Genomic DNA, 18,871 nt, shown 5'->3' on the forward strand with positions numbered 1-18,871 from the left:
CCCCCCCCCCCACCCCCCCCCCCCCCCACCCCCCCCCCCCCCCACCCCCCCCCCCCCCCACCCCCCCCCCCCCCCACCCCCCCCCCCCCCCACCCCCCCCCCCCCCCACCCCCCCCCCCCCCCACCCCCCCCCCCCCCCACCCCCCCCCCCCCCCACCCCCCCCCCCCCCCACCCCCCCCCCCCCCCACCCCCCCCCCCCCCCACCCCCCCCCCCCCCCACCCCCCCCCCCCCCCACCCCCCCCCCCCCCCACCCCCCCCCCCCCCCACCCCCCCCCCCCCCCACCCCCCCCCCCCCCCACCCCCCCCCCCCCCCACCCCCCCCCCCCCCCACCCCCCCCCCCCCCCACCCCCCCCCCCCCCCACCCCCCCCCCCCCCCACCCCCCCCCCCCCCCACCCCCCCCCCCCCCCACCCCCCCCCCCCCCCACCCCCCCCCCCCCCCACCCCCCCCCCCCCCCACCCCCCCCCCCCCCCACCCCCCCCCCCCCCCACCCCCCCCCCCCCCCACCCCCCCCCCCCCCCACCCCCCCCCCCCCCCACCCCCCCCCCCCCCCACCCCCCCCCCCCCCCACCCCCCCCCCCCCCCACCCCCCCCCCCCCCCACCCCCCCCCCCCCCCACCCCCCCCCCCCCCCACCCCCCCCCCCCCCCACCCCCCCCCCCCCCCACCCCCCCCCCCCCCCACCCCCCCCCCCCCCCACCCCCCCCCCCCCCCACCCCCCCCCCCCCCCACCCCCCCCCCCCCCCACCCCCCCCCCCCCCCACCCCCCCCCCCCCCCACCCCCCCCCCCCCCCACCCCCCCCCCCCCCCACCCCCCCCCCCCCCCACCCCCCCCCCCCCCCACCCCCCCCCCCCCCCACCCCCCCCCCCCCCCACCCCCCCCCCCCCCCACCCCCCCCCCCCCCCACCCCCCCCCCCCCCCACCCCCCCCCCCCCCCACCCCCCCCCCCCCCCACCCCCCCCCCCCCCCACCCCCCCCCCCCCCCACCCCCCCCCCCCCCCACCCCCCCCCCCCCCCACCCCCCCCCCCCCCCACCCCCCCCCCCCCCCACCCCCCCCCCCCCCCACCCCCCCCCCCCCCCACCCCCCCCCCCCCCCACCCCCCCCCCCCCCCACCCCCCCCCCCCCCCACCCCCCCCCCCCCCCACCCCCCCCCCCCCCCACCCCCCCCCCCCCCCACCCCCCCCCCCCCCCACCCCCCCCCCCCCCCACCCCCCCCCCCCCCCACCCCCCCCCCCCCCCACCCCCCCCCCCCCCCACCCCCCCCCCCCCCCACCCCCCCCCCCCCCCACCCCCCCCCCCCCCCACCCCCCCCCCCCCCCACCCCCCCCCCCCCCCACCCCCCCCCCCCCCCACCCCCCCCCCCCCCCACCCCCCCCCCCCCCCACCCCCCCCCCCCCCCACCCCCCCCCCCCCCCACCCCCCCCCCCCCCCACCCCCCCCCCCCCCCACCCCCCCCCCCCCCCACCCCCCCCCCCCCCCACCCCCCCCCCCCCCCACCCCCCCCCCCCCCCACCCCCCCCCCCCCCCACCCCCCCCCCCCCCCACCCCCCCCCCCCCCCACCCCCCCCCCCCCCCACCCCCCCCCCCCCCCACCCCCCCCCCCCCCCACCCCCCCCCCCCCCCACCCCCCCCCCCCCCCACCCCCCCCCCCCCCCACCCCCCCCCCCCCCCACCCCCCCCCCCCCCCACCCCCCCCCCCCCCCACCCCCCCCCCCCCCCACCCCCCCCCCCCCCCACCCCCCCCCCCCCCCACCCCCCCCCCCCCCCACCCCCCCCCCCCCCCACCCCCCCCCCCCCCCACCCCCCCCCCCCCCCACCCCCCCCCCCCCCCACCCCCCCCCCCCCCCACCCCCCCCCCCCCCCACCCCCCCCCCCCCCCACCCCCCCCCCCCCCCACCCCCCCCCCCCCCCACCCCCCCCCCCCCCCACCCCCCCCCCCCCCCACCCCCCCCCCCCCCCACCCCCCCCCCCCCCCACCCCCCCCCCCCCCCACCCCCCCCCCCCCCCACCCCCCCCCCCCCCCACCCCCCCCCCCCCCCACCCCCCCCCCCCCCCACCCCCCCCCCCCCCCACCCCCCCCCCCCCCCACCCCCCCCCCCCCCCACCCCCCCCCCCCCCCACCCCCCCCCCCCCCCACCCCCCCCCCCCCCCACCCCCCCCCCCCCCCACCCCCCCCCCCCCCCACCCCCCCCCCCCCCCACCCCCCCCCCCCCCCACCCCCCCCCCCCCCCACCCCCCCCCCCCCCCACCCCCCCCCCCCCCCACCCCCCCCCCCCCCCACCCCCCCCCCCCCCCACCCCCCCCCCCCCCCACCCCCCCCCCCCCCCACCCCCCCCCCCCCCCACCCCCCCCCCCCCCCACCCCCCCCCCCCCCCACCCCCCCCCCCCCCCACCCCCCCCCCCCCCCACCCCCCCCCCCCCCCACCCCCCCCCCCCCCCACCCCCCCCCCCCCCCACCCCCCCCCCCCCCCACCCCCCCCCCCCCCCACCCCCCCCCCCCCCCACCCCCCCCCCCCCCCACCCCCCCCCCCCCCCACCCCCCCCCCCCCCCACCCCCCCCCCCCCCCACCCCCCCCCCCCCCCACCCCCCCCCCCCCCCACCCCCCCCCCCCCCCACCCCCCCCCCCCCCCACCCCCCCCCCCCCCCACCCCCCCCCCCCCCCACCCCCCCCCCCCCCCACCCCCCCCCCCCCCCACCCCCCCCCCCCCCCACCCCCCCCCCCCCCCACCCCCCCCCCCCCCCACCCCCCCCCCCCCCCACCCCCCCCCCCCCCCACCCCCCCCCCCCCCCACCCCCCCCCCCCCCCACCCCCCCCCCCCCCCACCCCCCCCCCCCCCCACCCCCCCCCCCCCCCACCCCCCCCCCCCCCCACCCCCCCCCCCCCCCACCCCCCCCCCCCCCCACCCCCCCCCCCCCCCACCCCCCCCCCCCCCCACCCCCCCCCCCCCCCACCCCCCCCCCCCCCCACCCCCCCCCCCCCCCACCCCCCCCCCCCCCCACCCCCCCCCCCCCCCACCCCCCCCCCCCCCCACCCCCCCCCCCCCCCACCCCCCCCCCCCCCCACCCCCCCCCCCCCCCACCCCCCCCCCCCCCCACCCCCCCCCCCCCCCACCCCCCCCCCCCCCCACCCCCCCCCCCCCCCACCCCCCCCCCCCCCCACCCCCCCCCCCCCCCACCCCCCCCCCCCCCCACCCCCCCCCCCCCCCACCCCCCCCCCCCCCCACCCCCCCCCCCCCCCACCCCCCCCCCCCCCCACCCCCCCCCCCCCCCACCCCCCCCCCCCCCCACCCCCCCCCCCCCCCACCCCCCCCCCCCCCCACCCCCCCCCCCCCCCACCCCCCCCCCCCCCCACCCCCCCCCCCCCCCACCCCCCCCCCCCCCCACCCCCCCCCCCCCCCACCCCCCCCCCCCCCCACCCCCCCCCCCCCCCACCCCCCCCCCCCCCCACCCCCCCCCCCCCCCACCCCCCCCCCCCCCCACCCCCCCCCCCCCCCACCCCCCCCCCCCCCCACCCCCCCCCCCCCCCACCCCCCCCCCCCCCCACCCCCCCCCCCCCCCACCCCCCCCCCCCCCCACCCCCCCCCCCCCCCACCCCCCCCCCCCCCCACCCCCCCCCCCCCCCACCCCCCCCCCCCCCCACCCCCCCCCCCCCCCACCCCCCCCCCCCCCCACCCCCCCCCCCCCCCACCCCCCCCCCCCCCCACCCCCCCCCCCCCCCACCCCCCCCCCCCCCCACCCCCCCCCCCCCCCACCCCCCCCCCCCCCCACCCCCCCCCCCCCCCACCCCCCCCCCCCCCCACCCCCCCCCCCCCCCACCCCCCCCCCCCCCCACCCCCCCCCCCCCCCACCCCCCCCCCCCCCCACCCCCCCCCCCCCCCACCCCCCCCCCCCCCCACCCCCCCCCCCCCCCACCCCCCCCCCCCCCCACCCCCCCCCCCCCCCACCCCCCCCCCCCCCCACCCCCCCCCCCCCCCACCCCCCCCCCCCCCCACCCCCCCCCCCCCCCACCCCCCCCCCCCCCCACCCCCCCCCCCCCCCACCCCCCCCCCCCCCCACCCCCCCCCCCCCCCACCCCCCCCCCCCCCCACCCCCCCCCCCCCCCACCCCCCCCCCCCCCCACCCCCCCCCCCCCCCACCCCCCCCCCCCCCCACCCCCCCCCCCCCCCACCCCCCCCCCCCCCCACCCCCCCCCCCCCCCACCCCCCCCCCCCCCCACCCCCCCCCCCCCCCACCCCCCCCCCCCCCCACCCCCCCCCCCCCCCACCCCCCCCCCCCCCCACCCCCCCCCCCCCCCACCCCCCCCCCCCCCCACCCCCCCCCCCCCCCACCCCCCCCCCCCCCCACCCCCCCCCCCCCCCACCCCCCCCCCCCCCCACCCCCCCCCCCCCCCACCCCCCCCCCCCCCCACCCCCCCCCCCCCCCACCCCCCCCCCCCCCCACCCCCCCCCCCCCCCACCCCCCCCCCCCCCCACCCCCCCCCCCCCCCACCCCCCCCCCCCCCCACCCCCCCCCCCCCCCACCCCCCCCCCCCCCCACCCCCCCCCCCCCCCACCCCCCCCCCCCCCCACCCCCCCCCCCCCCCACCCCCCCCCCCCCCCACCCCCCCCCCCCCCCACCCCCCCCCCCCCCCACCCCCCCCCCCCCCCACCCCCCCCCCCCCCCACCCCCCCCCCCCCCCACCCCCCCCCCCCCCCACCCCCCCCCCCCCCCACCCCCCCCCCCCCCCACCCCCCCCCCCCCCCACCCCCCCCCCCCCCCACCCCCCCCCCCCCCCACCCCCCCCCCCCCCCACCCCCCCCCCCCCCCACCCCCCCCCCCCCCCACCCCCCCCCCCCCCCACCCCCCCCCCCCCCCACCCCCCCCCCCCCCCACCCCCCCCCCCCCCCACCCCCCCCCCCCCCCACCCCCCCCCCCCCCCACCCCCCCCCCCCCCCACCCCCCCCCCCCCCCACCCCCCCCCCCCCCCACCCCCCCCCCCCCCCACCCCCCCCCCCCCCCACCCCCCCCCCCCCCCACCCCCCCCCCCCCCCACCCCCCCCCCCCCCCACCCCCCCCCCCCCCCACCCCCCCCCCCCCCCACCCCCCCCCCCCCCCACCCCCCCCCCCCCCCACCCCCCCCCCCCCCCACCCCCCCCCCCCCCCACCCCCCCCCCCCCCCACCCCCCCCCCCCCCCACCCCCCCCCCCCCCCACCCCCCCCCCCCCCCACCCCCCCCCCCCCCCACCCCCCCCCCCCCCCACCCCCCCCCCCCCCCACCCCCCCCCCCCCCCACCCCCCCCCCCCCCCACCCCCCCCCCCCCCCACCCCCCCCCCCCCCCACCCCCCCCCCCCCCCACCCCCCCCCCCCCCCACCCCCCCCCCCCCCCACCCCCCCCCCCCCCCACCCCCCCCCCCCCCCACCCCCCCCCCCCCCCACCCCCCCCCCCCCCCACCCCCCCCCCCCCCCACCCCCCCCCCCCCCCACCCCCCCCCCCCCCCACCCCCCCCCCCCCCCACCCCCCCCCCCCCCCACCCCCCCCCCCCCCCACCCCCCCCCCCCCCCACCCCCCCCCCCCCCCACCCCCCCCCCCCCCCACCCCCCCCCCCCCCCACCCCCCCCCCCCCCCACCCCCCCCCCCCCCCACCCCCCCCCCCCCCCACCCCCCCCCCCCCCCACCCCCCCCCCCCCCCACCCCCCCCCCCCCCCACCCCCCCCCCCCCCCACCCCCCCCCCCCCCCACCCCCCCCCCCCCCCACCCCCCCCCCCCCCCACCCCCCCCCCCCCCCACCCCCCCCCCCCCCCACCCCCCCCCCCCCCCACCCCCCCCCCCCCCCACCCCCCCCCCCCCCCACCCCCCCCCCCCCCCACCCCCCCCCCCCCCCACCCCCCCCCCCCCCCACCCCCCCCCCCCCCCACCCCCCCCCCCCCCCACCCCCCCCCCCCCCCACCCCCCCCCCCCCCCACCCCCCCCCCCCCCCACCCCCCCCCCCCCCCACCCCCCCCCCCCCCCACCCCCCCCCCCCCCCACCCCCCCCCCCCCCCACCCCCCCCCCCCCCCACCCCCCCCCCCCCCCACCCCCCCCCCCCCCCACCCCCCCCCCCCCCCACCCCCCCCCCCCCCCACCCCCCCCCCCCCCCACCCCCCCCCCCCCCCACCCCCCCCCCCCCCCACCCCCCCCCCCCCCCACCCCCCCCCCCCCCCACCCCCCCCCCCCCCCACCCCCCCCCCCCCCCACCCCCCCCCCCCCCCACCCCCCCCCCCCCCCACCCCCCCCCCCCCCCACCCCCCCCCCCCCCCACCCCCCCCCCCCCCCACCCCCCCCCCCCCCCACCCCCCCCCCCCCCCACCCCCCCCCCCCCCCACCCCCCCCCCCCCCCACCCCCCCCCCCCCCCACCCCCCCCCCCCCCCACCCCCCCCCCCCCCCACCCCCCCCCCCCCCCACCCCCCCCCCCCCCCACCCCCCCCCCCCCCCACCCCCCCCCCCCCCCACCCCCCCCCCCCCCCACCCCCCCCCCCCCCCACCCCCCCCCCCCCCCACCCCCCCCCCCCCCCACCCCCCCCCCCCCCCACCCCCCCCCCCCCCCACCCCCCCCCCCCCCCACCCCCCCCCCCCCCCACCCCCCCCCCCCCCCACCCCCCCCCCCCCCCACCCCCCCCCCCCCCCACCCCCCCCCCCCCCCACCCCCCCCCCCCCCCACCCCCCCCCCCCCCCACCCCCCCCCCCCCCCACCCCCCCCCCCCCCCACCCCCCCCCCCCCCCACCCCCCCCCCCCCCCACCCCCCCCCCCCCCCACCCCCCCCCCCCCCCACCCCCCCCATGTGAGTCCATTTATTTGAACTTACTTTCATATCAGCTCATATTGAACTGCTGCCTTAATTTATTCAAGCATCAATTAGTCCAGACCACAGCAAGCCTTACCAATTACGTCAAAAGTATTTTATTATAGCACATTAACAAACAGTCAAGCAATGTATGGTAAAAGAGGCATTGATATAAATACCACAATATCATCTTTTAAATGATTTTTCCTAGTTCTTACTGTTAGAGAAAACGTTGAAAATATGGCAAGTATATCCAAAACACTAAGGCTGTTGCAATTTCATGCAAACTGAAGGTAAAGTCCATTGTCATGTTAAACTGTTTCAAAGTAAACAAACTAGCCTGCACATCACACACAACAAAATTGACATCTTGGCATGTAAAATTATGAACTGGTTTAATGTTTTCATTCGCCAAGCAATCACAACCTTCCACTTTTACTCTTGTATGCCAGCAGCTGCCCACTCAAAGACAAACATGTATGAGTCTGGTTATGTACACAAGAAACCCTTACCATTTTCAATAAAGCATGGCAATTCATGAAGGAGCATCAAACGTCCATGAAGATGGTTGGCATTTTCTTGCACTGGGAATTGCAGTGGAACTGTCAGGACAAAATGCTGGTTTCCAGCAGTGAACTGATACACAAATTCTCTCTCCTTAGTGCTAAGTTTTTCTTGGTCACCTTTTTCTTGGTCACCTTTCATGTTAAATGCTTCCTGCATTCTAGACAGACAGTTATGATCCTTAACCTACGAACTTTCCAACCTGCAGTTGTCAGTCAGACAGAGAAACAAGGAAGGGGGGAGATAACCCTTTCTTTAAATTCACGGGGAAAAAAGAGCTTAGTAGAGGTTATTTAACCTCAGTGGCTTAATTCTGTTGCTAGGGAAAGTGAGACCGTCTAGTCTACACAGAGCCCTTCGTCCAGTTCCTTGAACTCTACTTTCTCTTCTGTCACCTCCAGCAGCCACCTGTCTAACCTCATACCCAGGACTTCGTCATCAGCAGATCCATTCTCTGTAACGGTTTAGACAACCCAATTCATTTGTTTATTTCCGCTTTCTCACACGTCTGCGCTTCACTTCCGGCGGGAGGGACCAGAAAGGCGCAGCCCAAAGGCGCGCGCATACAAGGTGTTGAGACAGGAACCGTCCTATATGCTTTTACGTCACCATCACTTTTCCAGCTCCTGTCCAATAGAAACGAATGAAGCTTTCCCGGTTGCTTCTCCGTCCCGAGACCTTTGAAACGGTGCCTCGATCGGGAAAGCGTCATACGCCCCGCCCACTCCCATTCCTGAGACTGCGCAGTACGAATGGTCAGTTCCTCACCCGCCGCGCTCGGAGAGAGCGTTAGTTCAGCTCTGGGCGCATGCGCCCTGTAACTGTATGTCCGGCTTTGGCAGTTTGCGCGGGAGATACGAACTGGCAGCTGCCTGAAAAGGGTTGGGGATGACGCGGAGGTGGGTACATGTCTTCTCGGAGGGAGTGGGGAAATTGATCGCAGCCCGTCATATATATGGAGGCGAAAAAGGGGTTGTTTTTAATGAGGGCTAAAGAGTGTCATGTCTGAGCATGTGCAGAGTTCTTTCCTCCCAAGGCAGAAAGGCTTTTACTTAAAAGTGGGGACTAAAGAATGTCATGTTTCTGAGCATATGCAAAGTTTTTCCCTTACAAGGAAGTGAGGCGTGGAGTTTGGGCAGGACCTGAAGTATTGTGTTCTGCAGGAGGAAAGTGCCCCTCATCAAAGCACCTTAGGGCAAGGAACTTTGTTGTGGGGGTGGGGGGGTTGACCCTGTGAGCACAACAGCCAGAAAGCCTACATTGCCTAAGGATTAAATGCAAAGAATTGACAGCTATCAGAAAGCAAAACTGTATGAGTGCTTGGCAAGGCCACTGAAGGTCTTTGGGAAGAGTTGTCCAGCAACACTCATACCTGGACAATGGAAAGACATTTTGGAAGGAAGGGCAGAACTCTGAATGTTAATGCTAGGAGGCAGCATATCTTTCAAGGGTAGATAAGTATGTAATCATGAGTATTCTCCTGCCCCATTTATCTGGCAAGAGGCTGTGGCTTGCTGTCGATGTGCTACCCATGCTATTTTTTTGCCTACCTTTCTAAAAGACACCAAAAACCTCTTTTGTGCTTCCGACTATTGAATCACTGTTATTGTGTGTTGTGTTTAGAGTTCTGTCCTTGTTTAAAGCAACAGAGAAAGTTGTGTTGACTTGTTCATTCTGTGGTACCCAATATTTTTGTTACCAAATATCAAGCCAACAATTCCAGGTCAATTTTTGACTTCAGAATCAGTTCATCTTGCTCCATTTGAATTTTGAATAGTTATTGAAAACAACCAGCTCAATGCATACCCATGTTGTTTATAATTCTATGTTTATAATGTTGTGTTTATTGATTCTCTGTTTATTGATGTTTTGTTGCTTGATGTTATGATTACTGATGTTTGCTACTATGCTGTTGTTGTTCACCGCCCTGAGCCCTTCGGGGGAGGGCGGTATACAAATCAAATAATACAATACAATACAATACATGTGCAAATTGTGATGCTATTAAAATATTACCTAGGGTCCTAGGCTATTAACATTAAACATTAATAGCACCTGTCTTTGAGGATGGCCAACTAAGTGCGATTTTTAAAGAAACTTCATATAATCTCAGGATTCTGAATGTGATGTGTCTGTTCTTCCTAGGAGCAAAAAAGCAGTAGATTATTCTCAGTTTGGAGATGGCGATGATAGTGATGGTAAGTGTCACTTTCACTTTGTGTCACTGATGGGTCCTTTGTGCTGTAGGGGGTTGGGTATTAAGAACATAAGAAAGAACCTGCTGGATCAGACCAGAGTCTATCTAGTCCAGCACTCTGCTACTCGCAGTAGCCCACCAGATGCCTTTGGGAGCTCACATGCAGGATGTGAAAGCAATGGCCTTCTGCGGCTGTTGCTCCCGAGCACCTGGTCTGTTAAGGCATTTGCAATCTCAGATCAAGGAGGATCAAGATTGGAAGCCATAGATCAACTTTTCCTCCATAAATCTGTCCAAGCCCCTTTTAAAGCTATTCCAGGTTAGTGGCCATCACCACCTCCTGTGGCAGCATATTCCAAATACCAATCACGCATTGCATGAAGAAATGTTTCCTTTTGGTACTGGACTGGGAAGTAACTTCAAGTGTGAGGCAGCTAACAGATTTAAAACATGCATAATAAAATACTTGCTTTAAATACTGTCAAAACAAAAACACATAATTAAAACAATTAAAATCAAAGCTGGGAAACGTATACAAAAATTAAAAACAGGGCAGAAAAAAGGAATCTGTGTGAGAATGGCAGTGGAAACAAAACAGTCTTCTCCTGATAGTGCAAGATGGCAACAGAAGAGGACTGTCTTTTGTGGGTATGTGTTAATCTTACAATAGGCATTTCTCCCCTACAGCAAATTCTCCTCGTCAGTTTAATGTAATCATATCAAATTACATTAAGAAGAACTGAAGCTCTAGACTATTTAACATGCTACATTTTGTGTAAATATGGGATTCATGGTGGGTGAAAGAACTACCGGTAGTTATTGCATTGAATGGAGGCATTACTAAAGTACTTTTTAAAAAAAACAGATGAAGACTTTACAAGTATTGCTGCACCATCACACAAAAAGTCAAAGCGGGAGACAAAGAAGAAAAAGGAACCACAAAATAAACTCCCCAAAGAGGAAGTTCAGTTGCAGAAAAGAGCACCAAACAAAAGGTAAGATGAAGCAAGAAAAAAATCCCTTGCATGACAAAACACTGACAATCATTCATGTTCTTTTAAGTATTTGAAAGAACTCAGTGGGAATACGGTGCAGTGATTTTTTTCAAAGATTTGTTAGTATGTTTGGAGCCTTGTTACTTATAGTTAAAAGTTAAGTGCCAACCTCAGGGATGGGTTTACCTTTGCTGGTGAAAATTCTCTTCATCTGCCTTAACTGAAATCAAACATTTTGTCGACATTGTTGTTAACAGTAGTTAACACTGACTAAGGGGTTCCCTTTGACCAGGTTCTGAAATTGTGGTAAATTGGCTCCAGTATGAAGATAAGCTATTTGCTTTCCTTGAGGGTTGTAGGAAATACAAATATATTGGAAATGTGTTCCTAAATTATTGTTTGAAATATTTCAGGGTTGCCTTGGATGACAAGCTTTATCATAGAGATTTAGAAGTTGCCTTAGCTCTGGCAGTGAATGAACCAGCGTTAGGCACCTGCAAAGTAAAAGATTCACAGGAGCAAGGTTAGTGAAGTTTTCTTACAAAGAAAACTCCTATTGTCTGTGCTTCTTGTAATGATGTTTCCTATTGGGACTGTTTCATTCCTTGTCCTGGCATTGCATTCTTACAGCAGTGGCGTAGGAGCAGCAGTGGCGTAGGAGGTTAAGAGCTCGTGTATCTAATTTGGAGGAACCGGGTTTGATTCCCAGCTCTGCTGCCTGAGCTGCGGAGCCTTATCTGGGGAATTCAAATTAGCCTGTGCACTCCCACACATGCCAGCTGGGTGACCTTGGGCTAGTCACAGCTTCTCAGAGCTCTCTCAGCCCCGCCTACCTCACTGGGTGTTTGTTGTGAGGGGGGTAGGGCAAGGAGACTGTAAGCCCCTTTGAGAATCCTGCAGGAGAGAAAGGGCATATAAATCCAAACTCTTCTTCTTCTTACACTGAAGCGCAAACTATATGTTATCGTGAGCATATAGCAACTGCTGCCATTTCTTCCATGTTTCCCCGATAACATTTGGGTAAAGATAATGCGTCAAGCATCTTTAAATATCATTGAGGAGGTATGCACTGTCAGTAGCCGTTCATAAATATGCAGTTCTGGATTCAGTGAGTGAATGCAAACTTAGTCTAATTTATTTATTTCATTTATGTCCTCCTTTTTCCCCAGCGGGGACCCAAATGAATTTGCATCACTCTCCTTGCAACAGCCCTGCAAGGTAGGTTAGGCTGAGTTTGTGACTAGAACAAGACAGAGTGAGGGACTGAAACTTAGTCCGCCGTTTTGAAACAGCAGTTTTATCCAAAGTGCAACTCCTTTCCTCACTGAAGGTATTTTAATATATTGGTGTTGGAGGGTGCAGTGGAAGAACTAGCAGCACAGACCATATAAGCATAAAGCACCATGGAACAGGAAAGGGTAAATTAGTGTTCTGTTTAAAGAATTTCCTGTTGGGTGAGCAAATATGGCAACTTCTGCCAGTACTGAACTTACGGAGGCTGAGTTAATTGTTTGGAAAAGTTGTAACAAAGCATAAAACTGGGATGTTTTCTCCCATTTTCTCCATGGTATTTGGTGTGTGATTAGTGAAATGTTCAATTTCAGTCCTGCATGAAAGCGCAAATCGACGTGATGGGACTGTAAAGGATTCTCAACAAAGAACAGCAGCATCCCAACAGAAGCCACTGAGTGAGAGTCAAGGTAGCGGAAGTTCTGCTCACAGCTATGAGCCAGAAGCCATTTCAAGTAAGCCCTTCCTTTTATGTTCTTTCCAGAATACACATTCTAAAAATTCAACTGTATTGTGCAAGAACCACACATTAACACAACTTCTAAATGCTGTGCTTTCAGTTCCTATTCACCAAATTATGGTATCTGTAATATTTTCCTCTTAATTATATTTTATTTACTTAATTGGAACATGCTGTCTTTCGCCATGCTATCCTCACAACAGTGACCTTGTGAAGTAGGCTAGGCTGAGCGTAAGCCGCTCTGAGCCCTTGTGGGGAGGGCAGCATACAAATCGAATTGAATAAATATGTGACTGATTCAAGGTCACTCAGCAAGTTTCTGTGGCAGAGCACTCTAATAGTATTCATCTTATTTTGTAGCATGTTGAAACACACTATTCATAGTTTTGAAAACACAACTGTATGCTTAAGCTACCTTTCCCCTTGGTCCCAGTCTGTATTTGGTGCTTATATAAGCCTGGGAATTAATCTCTAGGCTAAATAAAACAACCCTAGAGCACCTCAAGCAGGAGCCAGACACCTGGAAGACACCTGGGGCCAGACACCGGGAAGGCACGAGGCACGAGATTGCCCGCTCTGCGCTAGTAATAAGAGAGCCAGTGTGGTATAGTAGGTAGAGGATGTGGGTGGCCAGGTTCAGAATCCTCACTCTGCTGTGAAAGCTTGTTGGGTGATCTTGGGCCAGTCACACACAGGGCTGTTGTGGGGGTGAAATGGAGAGGAGACCAACGTAAGATGCTCCAGATCCCCATTAGAAAGAAAAATGGGATACAAAGGAAGTTAAAAATAGCTTTCCAAGGGAGATTTTAGCTCATCATGTGGAGAAATGTAAAAGACAGTTCAGGAGAAAGGAGAGAGAGATGGGTTGTAAACAGTTTATCTTGTTTCAGAGTTTAAATGTTCCGTAATTAATCAAAGCAGCTAGGCCTACAGGGACTGCCGGTCCTTGACTAAGAGCAAGGAGGAGGTGTCTTGCCTTGCCAAAGATCTTCACCACCCTTAGTTACTGCAGCGGACCAATAGCAAGCAGCTTTTATAAACAGATGTTCAGAACCGATTTGAGAACTGTGTTACCAACAGGATTTATGCTCCTTTCTGATAAAATAAAAATGGCTAAGCTTCTAAATAGCTCTAGTGTTGAAATATCTGAAGCTGTTGCTATGTTTTTGCTCTGTGTACTGCAAGTAGAGCAATAATGATCTTTTATTGTATTTGAAATTCTTGGCACTGGTTTTATGCCTAATAAAGGTTTTTTGGATTTGATAAACAGATGTTATAGATGGGCCTGACAATGCAAAGGAGCTCATGGTAGCATCTGGGGGGCAAGGTGAGAAAGGAAGAATGTCGCAGACAAACTGGGATTTATGAACAGGCCAGTCTGTTGTAAACTAACTAGGATTGGTTGTGGTGGGTTTTCCGGGTTGTGTGGCCGTGGTCTGGTGGATCTTGTTCCTAATGTTTTGCCTGCATCTGTGGCTGGCATCATCAGAGGTGTATCAGAGAGGGAAGTCTATTACACACTGTGTCCAGTGAGAAGGGAATGTTTCAGTGGGGTATAAATTGTCATGTCCCCAGGTGGGGAACCAATCAGGTGGGGATAGTATAGTATTGCAGGTGGGTTTTTTCAGTCCAGGGAGTGATTCACATTTGCATTCCCTGCAGCAGAAGCAGTATTGGTGAATGCAAATCCTGTGTTTGGGTGGAGTCCATAACTATGAAGATGGCAAGGTCAATAGGTGAGGGCATCTGAATAGAAGTAGCCTGGCCTTTGTTCCCTTTGATTGTTTATTGTCTATGTGTTTGTGTGGAGCTGATTAGTCACTGTCTCGACTCTAGTGTTTTTCAATACTGGCAGCCAAGTTCTGTTCATTTTTTCCTGTTGTCCATATCTTACCATTGCTAAATCTTAAGGCAGCACTGTCTGTCCGTAACCACTTTCACCATTCACCTGTATATTTTCTGTGTTTTCAGCTGAAGAATCAAAAGCTAATTCCAGTTTTAGTGAAGACAGCGATGATGAATTTCTTGAGAAGGCAACTAAAGAAAATGGAAAGAGAGGAAAGATGCTAAGTGCTCAAAGTGAACAAGCAAAGACAACTTCCAAATTGAAAACAAGCTCTGTGGGTGAGCAAATTTGTTTCATGTCTTCCCGAACTCTGTTGTAGCACTAAGCTTTTTCCCATGGGGTTTCAAAAAAGTTCCATAATTTTGGTTTTGTGCCAGGTGTCCCCTGGTTCTAACACTGTAGGATGCCAGCTCACTTGTGATGGCTTCACATGTTTTGGTGCACTTGTAGTCATGCATCTTTCTAGCATTTTTATTTCTTAACATTTTTGCTAGTTTTCCAGTGTCACTGATGTTGAAGTGCAGTCCAGAGAAATTTAGACATGCATGTAGAAATCCCGCTGACATGAATTTGATTTTTGTGCAGGTGTTAAAACTGCCTTCAAAGGGATTAAAGTGTTAAATTGCTACTGGAGTGTAAGTGTGGGAACTCACTGAAATAAGGCATCTGTAGCTGGTAGATTCATTGATGGAAATATCAGAGAAATGTTTTAGTTTTTGCATTTAAACCATCAAATTAATCCACTGTTTTAAAAAGTAACTTCTGAACTAACTACAGAATTCATTCTGTTGCTAATCCATGAAAGGCTGGGAGGAAAAACAGTTTTTTTCTTTTTTCTTTGACCACGCCATTAGTTCAAGCAAAACCTCAGCCAACTTTGAAAAGAGACCCAAGATCTTCAGAGCCAATGGGAAAGCCTTTAAAAACATCAAGCCCCACAGCACCCAAGAGGCCCAGCTGGAAACCACCAGGTATATTTTGTATATAGCAATTGAACTCTCCTACCTGTGCAGTTTATAGCACAAACACAGTGGGTTGCATCCAACCCGTTTTTCTCCTGGTGAAAAAAGAAGGAAGGGGTCTTACTGGACCACCCATAAAGGCTCAGCTGAGGGTCTTGGGACTTTCCTGGACAAAAGCTTCATTAAGGAGGGGAATTGGGCAAGGCTGAGTAAAAGCTGGCTCGGTCCAACCTGATAATACAGAATGCAGTCTTGATGAAACCTTCCTTTTATCTTAGGAAGTGTCTTGTGTTTACTAAGATCTAGTTTGCTAAGAACGCACGTATTCTCACAAATTCCTTAGCTTTGTCTACATCATTGGTTATGATTTGGGCAACGATTTTAAAAAGAATCAGCTTTGAATAAGGCTTACAGGAGCTTGATTAAATTGAGTAATACTAGTTGGGATGCAGAGAGCCCTTTAACATGGATCTATTTCTAGAGATGCAGGGTTCAGCTCTGAAACCGCCTCTAGAGATATGCCTTGTGTTAAGATTGGGCATTAGAAGTGAGCCATGCATCTTGCTTGGTCTTGAGTACTGAGTATCACCAGGAACAAAATTGTTGAGTAAAGAAGAGATTGTCTAAGAAGCCTGGAATTTTTCTTAATACACATCTTCACCCATCTTTTAGCTGCATCAGGAAGAAGTAATAACCCACTGGGAGGAGTCCTTGTGAAATCACCCACTCAGAGTCTCAGACTTGGCCTTTCCAGATTGGCAAGAGTGAAGCCCCTGCACCCCAGCGTTACCAGTATCTGAATCGCCCTGTGATGACTTTAGAGGTTGCAAACTCAGATTTTAAAGAATTGGTGGAGGTGGGGAACATTCCTAATTTTATAAAACAAGAAATTGGAAAACCCATGGACCACAGACTGATAATTCAAGGCCAGAAGAAGTATTTGTAAAGGTTTCGTAAGATGTAAAGTGACGACAACAATTAGAACCTTGTGTGATCTTGCATTTGTGATCGCTCCTTAACAACTGAAATTTTTACATTGTTGACCCATTCACTCATTGTTATGAGTGGGTGGCAGACAATTGTGGTCTGTGGAAGTCACTGAGCCACCACCACCAGGCTGGGCCAGATTCCTCAAGACCTGCAATATCTGTCAACAGATCTACGGGTTGGATCCAGAGTGGAGCTTCGCAGATGGAACTGAACTTTCCTGTCCCCCAGAATTCTGTTCTTGGGCAACAGTTGATCCTCAAGAAGTATTGGTGGTAAAAGTGTGGATCTACAGCTGGGACAGTATTGCTAAAAAATCACCCCGTCTGTTGACAGAATGGCCTTCCACCAGTTGAAGACAATCTTCGGGTGTAGTTCATGATTTTTCAACATTGCAGGGGCTCAGTACACACAAAGAAGCTTATTTGGATATCTTGGTATTTAAGTAAAGGCCAGCTTCCAATCACAATCTGGTATTTTCTTCATGCCACTGGAGTTCATTCTACTAAATCTGTTCTGCTTGATTCAACTCAGCAAGCATTACTCCTGCTCAGATCTTGGCAAGAACTATTGACACGTCTGCCTTTACGTATTCATTGATGGATGTGTGTGTCACTGACTTTTATAAAATAAATGTTTTTTTTTTAAATAGCACAAAGCTTAGCTGCTTCCTTCAGTTCTAAGGCTTTTGTTTTTCATAGAATTCAACACTGAGCCCTAAAAGTAAACTGGTTCAGGTTACAGTTGGGTCTCTGGGAAAAGTACCCAAACTGGCCCATGTAAAACAAACTCAGGAGCTATTTAGAACAACCAAAACGTTATTACTGCTGTGGTCTTTTGTCATTTTTTAAAAGTGAGGGAAGTGGGTGTTCCATTAAAGGTTAAGTGAGATCAGCTTCCCAGCACCACTCCTTGCCCAAGTTCATGAAGTTCAAAGCCATTCCAAAGGGTTCAGAAACTTGGGTGGATACCTGGAAAGGTGGAGGGCGCACAGCTGTCTTTCACAGAGTAGTTCTGCTGGGACCCTTGACGGAAGGATTGGTCATCAGCATCAACTATAGGTGATTCTCCTCCATCCTTGCATGTAGGCCTGTCTGACTTAGGGTGAACTCATAGGGTTTTCAAGGCAAGAGATGGAGCAAAAGTGGTTTTGCAACTGCCTGTCTTTGTAACCATCCTGGATGGCCTGGGTGGTCTTCCATTCAAGCATGAACCTGGCGTGACCCTGTTTCGCTTCTGAGATCCGATGAGATCAAACAATCAGCCTGGGATTGTTAGGGCCGATTCCTCAGCCCTGTATGTGTGTGAAGTGCTGTCAATTCACATTTGACCAATGGCAACCCTGTGAATCAATGACCTCCGAAAGGTCCTATTGCTAGCAGCCTTGCTCAGGTCTTGCAGACTGAGCCTTCTATTTCTGTGAAGCCATTGATATCAGAGCTAGAGCTGATGCATCCTTTGCAAGGGCAGTGCTCAGTGCTCTCTTGAACGCATGGACTGATCTTAGAGCGGGTTAGATCACTGGTATATCACAGTCAGTTTTGTCCATTCTAACTGGTTGCAGATGCTCCATTGCTGTTGCATTGTGCCTTTAGTTGAGGCTGCTGTTGAATCTGGAATCTTGAACAGGTGCAGAATGTATCCGCTAGATGACTGACTGGGATGAAATGTTAGGAATGCTTATTAAAACCTTGAATTCCCACTAATGGTACACGTGGTAGACCTAGGTCCTAGAAGATGAAAATTGCTGAGGGTTAGCGATTGAGGATCACTTTGTCAAAGGCTTCATTGCATCGATTTTGTCCAGTTGATTCACATACTCTTCGTTTCATCGAAGCTGCATATGGTGCCCGTATAGGTTTGCCACCCACCAAATGGAGATGGAGTTCTCCTAGAATTGCAGCTGATCTCCCAACAACAGAGTTCAGTTACCCCAAAGGAAATGACAGTTTTGGAAGGCAGACTCTATGGCAGTGGTGGCGAACCTATGGCACGCATGCCAGACGGGGCACTCTTTGTGGGCACTCGGCAGTGACATAGCGGCAAGGGGGCGGCGATGCACCAGGAGGTGTTCAGGGCGGGGCGGATGGGGGCATGGCAGGGGCACAGGGCGCATTCATGTCCCTCTCAGTTCCCCCTCACTCTGTCCCTGGTACTTGGTCTCTAAAAGGTTCGCCATCACTGCTCTATGGCATATCCCTGGCAACCCTGCCTTCCCCAGTAATTTCTCAACCTAGAGTTGGCAACCCTATGCCCAGAGTGCCATGGTGCACCCCTTCACCTTTCCTGGGCACTCCAGCCAAGTGCTTGTTTTTTAAGTGGATGGGGCTTTTGCTTGGGGGCGGGGGGGCTATGACTGTCATTTTGGAGATCAGGCTGGTTGTGCAAACTTTTAAATACATTGCTTTGGATTTTCACTGATTGTGTGTTGCAGAATAAACAAATAAAAGGCATACTGAGTAGAGCTTCTTCCTGAAACAAAGATTTACAAAGACCGGCAAATGTCATCTCACTCCCTGGCATGTTGTGGTTGCCCTTGGCCTGCTGAGGCAACCATTTTGTGGTTGTGTGTGTGCCCACTGCCATGTGTCAGAACTCCTAAGGTGCCCATAGGCTTACCACTGTGCTAGCTAGGTAAAGGTTTGGTCCTTCGTGGTTGGTACCTCCCTGATTGACAGCCATAAAATAAAAGACCTCTGTGTTCAGAGAATTTATAATCTTCCCTTGGGAGAGTCAGTCATTCAACCCCACCTGGCTCAAG

General features: G+C 61.2%; 1 protein-coding gene across 1 annotated transcript; it reads left to right on the forward strand.

Annotated features, from left to right (window-relative positions):
• The first annotated feature begins 8,112 nt into the window (after nt 1-8,112).
• On the forward strand, nt 8,113-18,563 carry RAD51AP1 (RAD51 associated protein 1). The gene is made up of 8 exons (XM_048515152.1): nt 8,113-8,272; nt 9,519-9,571; nt 10,436-10,565; nt 10,979-11,088; nt 12,170-12,310; nt 14,287-14,439; nt 15,016-15,132; nt 15,796-18,563. The coding sequence occupies exons 1-8, from the start codon at nt 8,262-8,264 to the stop codon at nt 15,921-15,923; spliced, it is 843 nt and encodes a 280-aa protein (XP_048371109.1). The 5' UTR covers nt 8,113-8,261; the 3' UTR covers nt 15,924-18,563.
• Nucleotides 18,564-18,871: the final 308 nt, after the last annotated feature.

Source organism: Sphaerodactylus townsendi, linkage group LG14, assembly GCF_021028975.2.
Source record: "Sphaerodactylus townsendi isolate TG3544 linkage group LG14, MPM_Stown_v2.3, whole genome shotgun sequence".
Lineage (NCBI taxonomy): Eukaryota > Metazoa > Chordata > Lepidosauria > Squamata > Sphaerodactylidae > Sphaerodactylus > Sphaerodactylus townsendi.

Excerpts from the sequence above, each read along its gene's own strand:
- RAD51AP1 (XM_048515152.1), top strand. Across the intron at positions 10,566-10,978 it reads AAAAGAGCACCAAACAAAAG|GGTTGCCTTGGATGACAAGC; the intron begins GTAAGATGAAGC and ends GAAATATTTCAG. Across the intron at positions 11,089-12,169 it reads AAAAGATTCACAGGAGCAAG|TCCTGCATGAAAGCGCAAAT; the intron begins GTTAGTGAAGTT and ends GTTCAATTTCAG.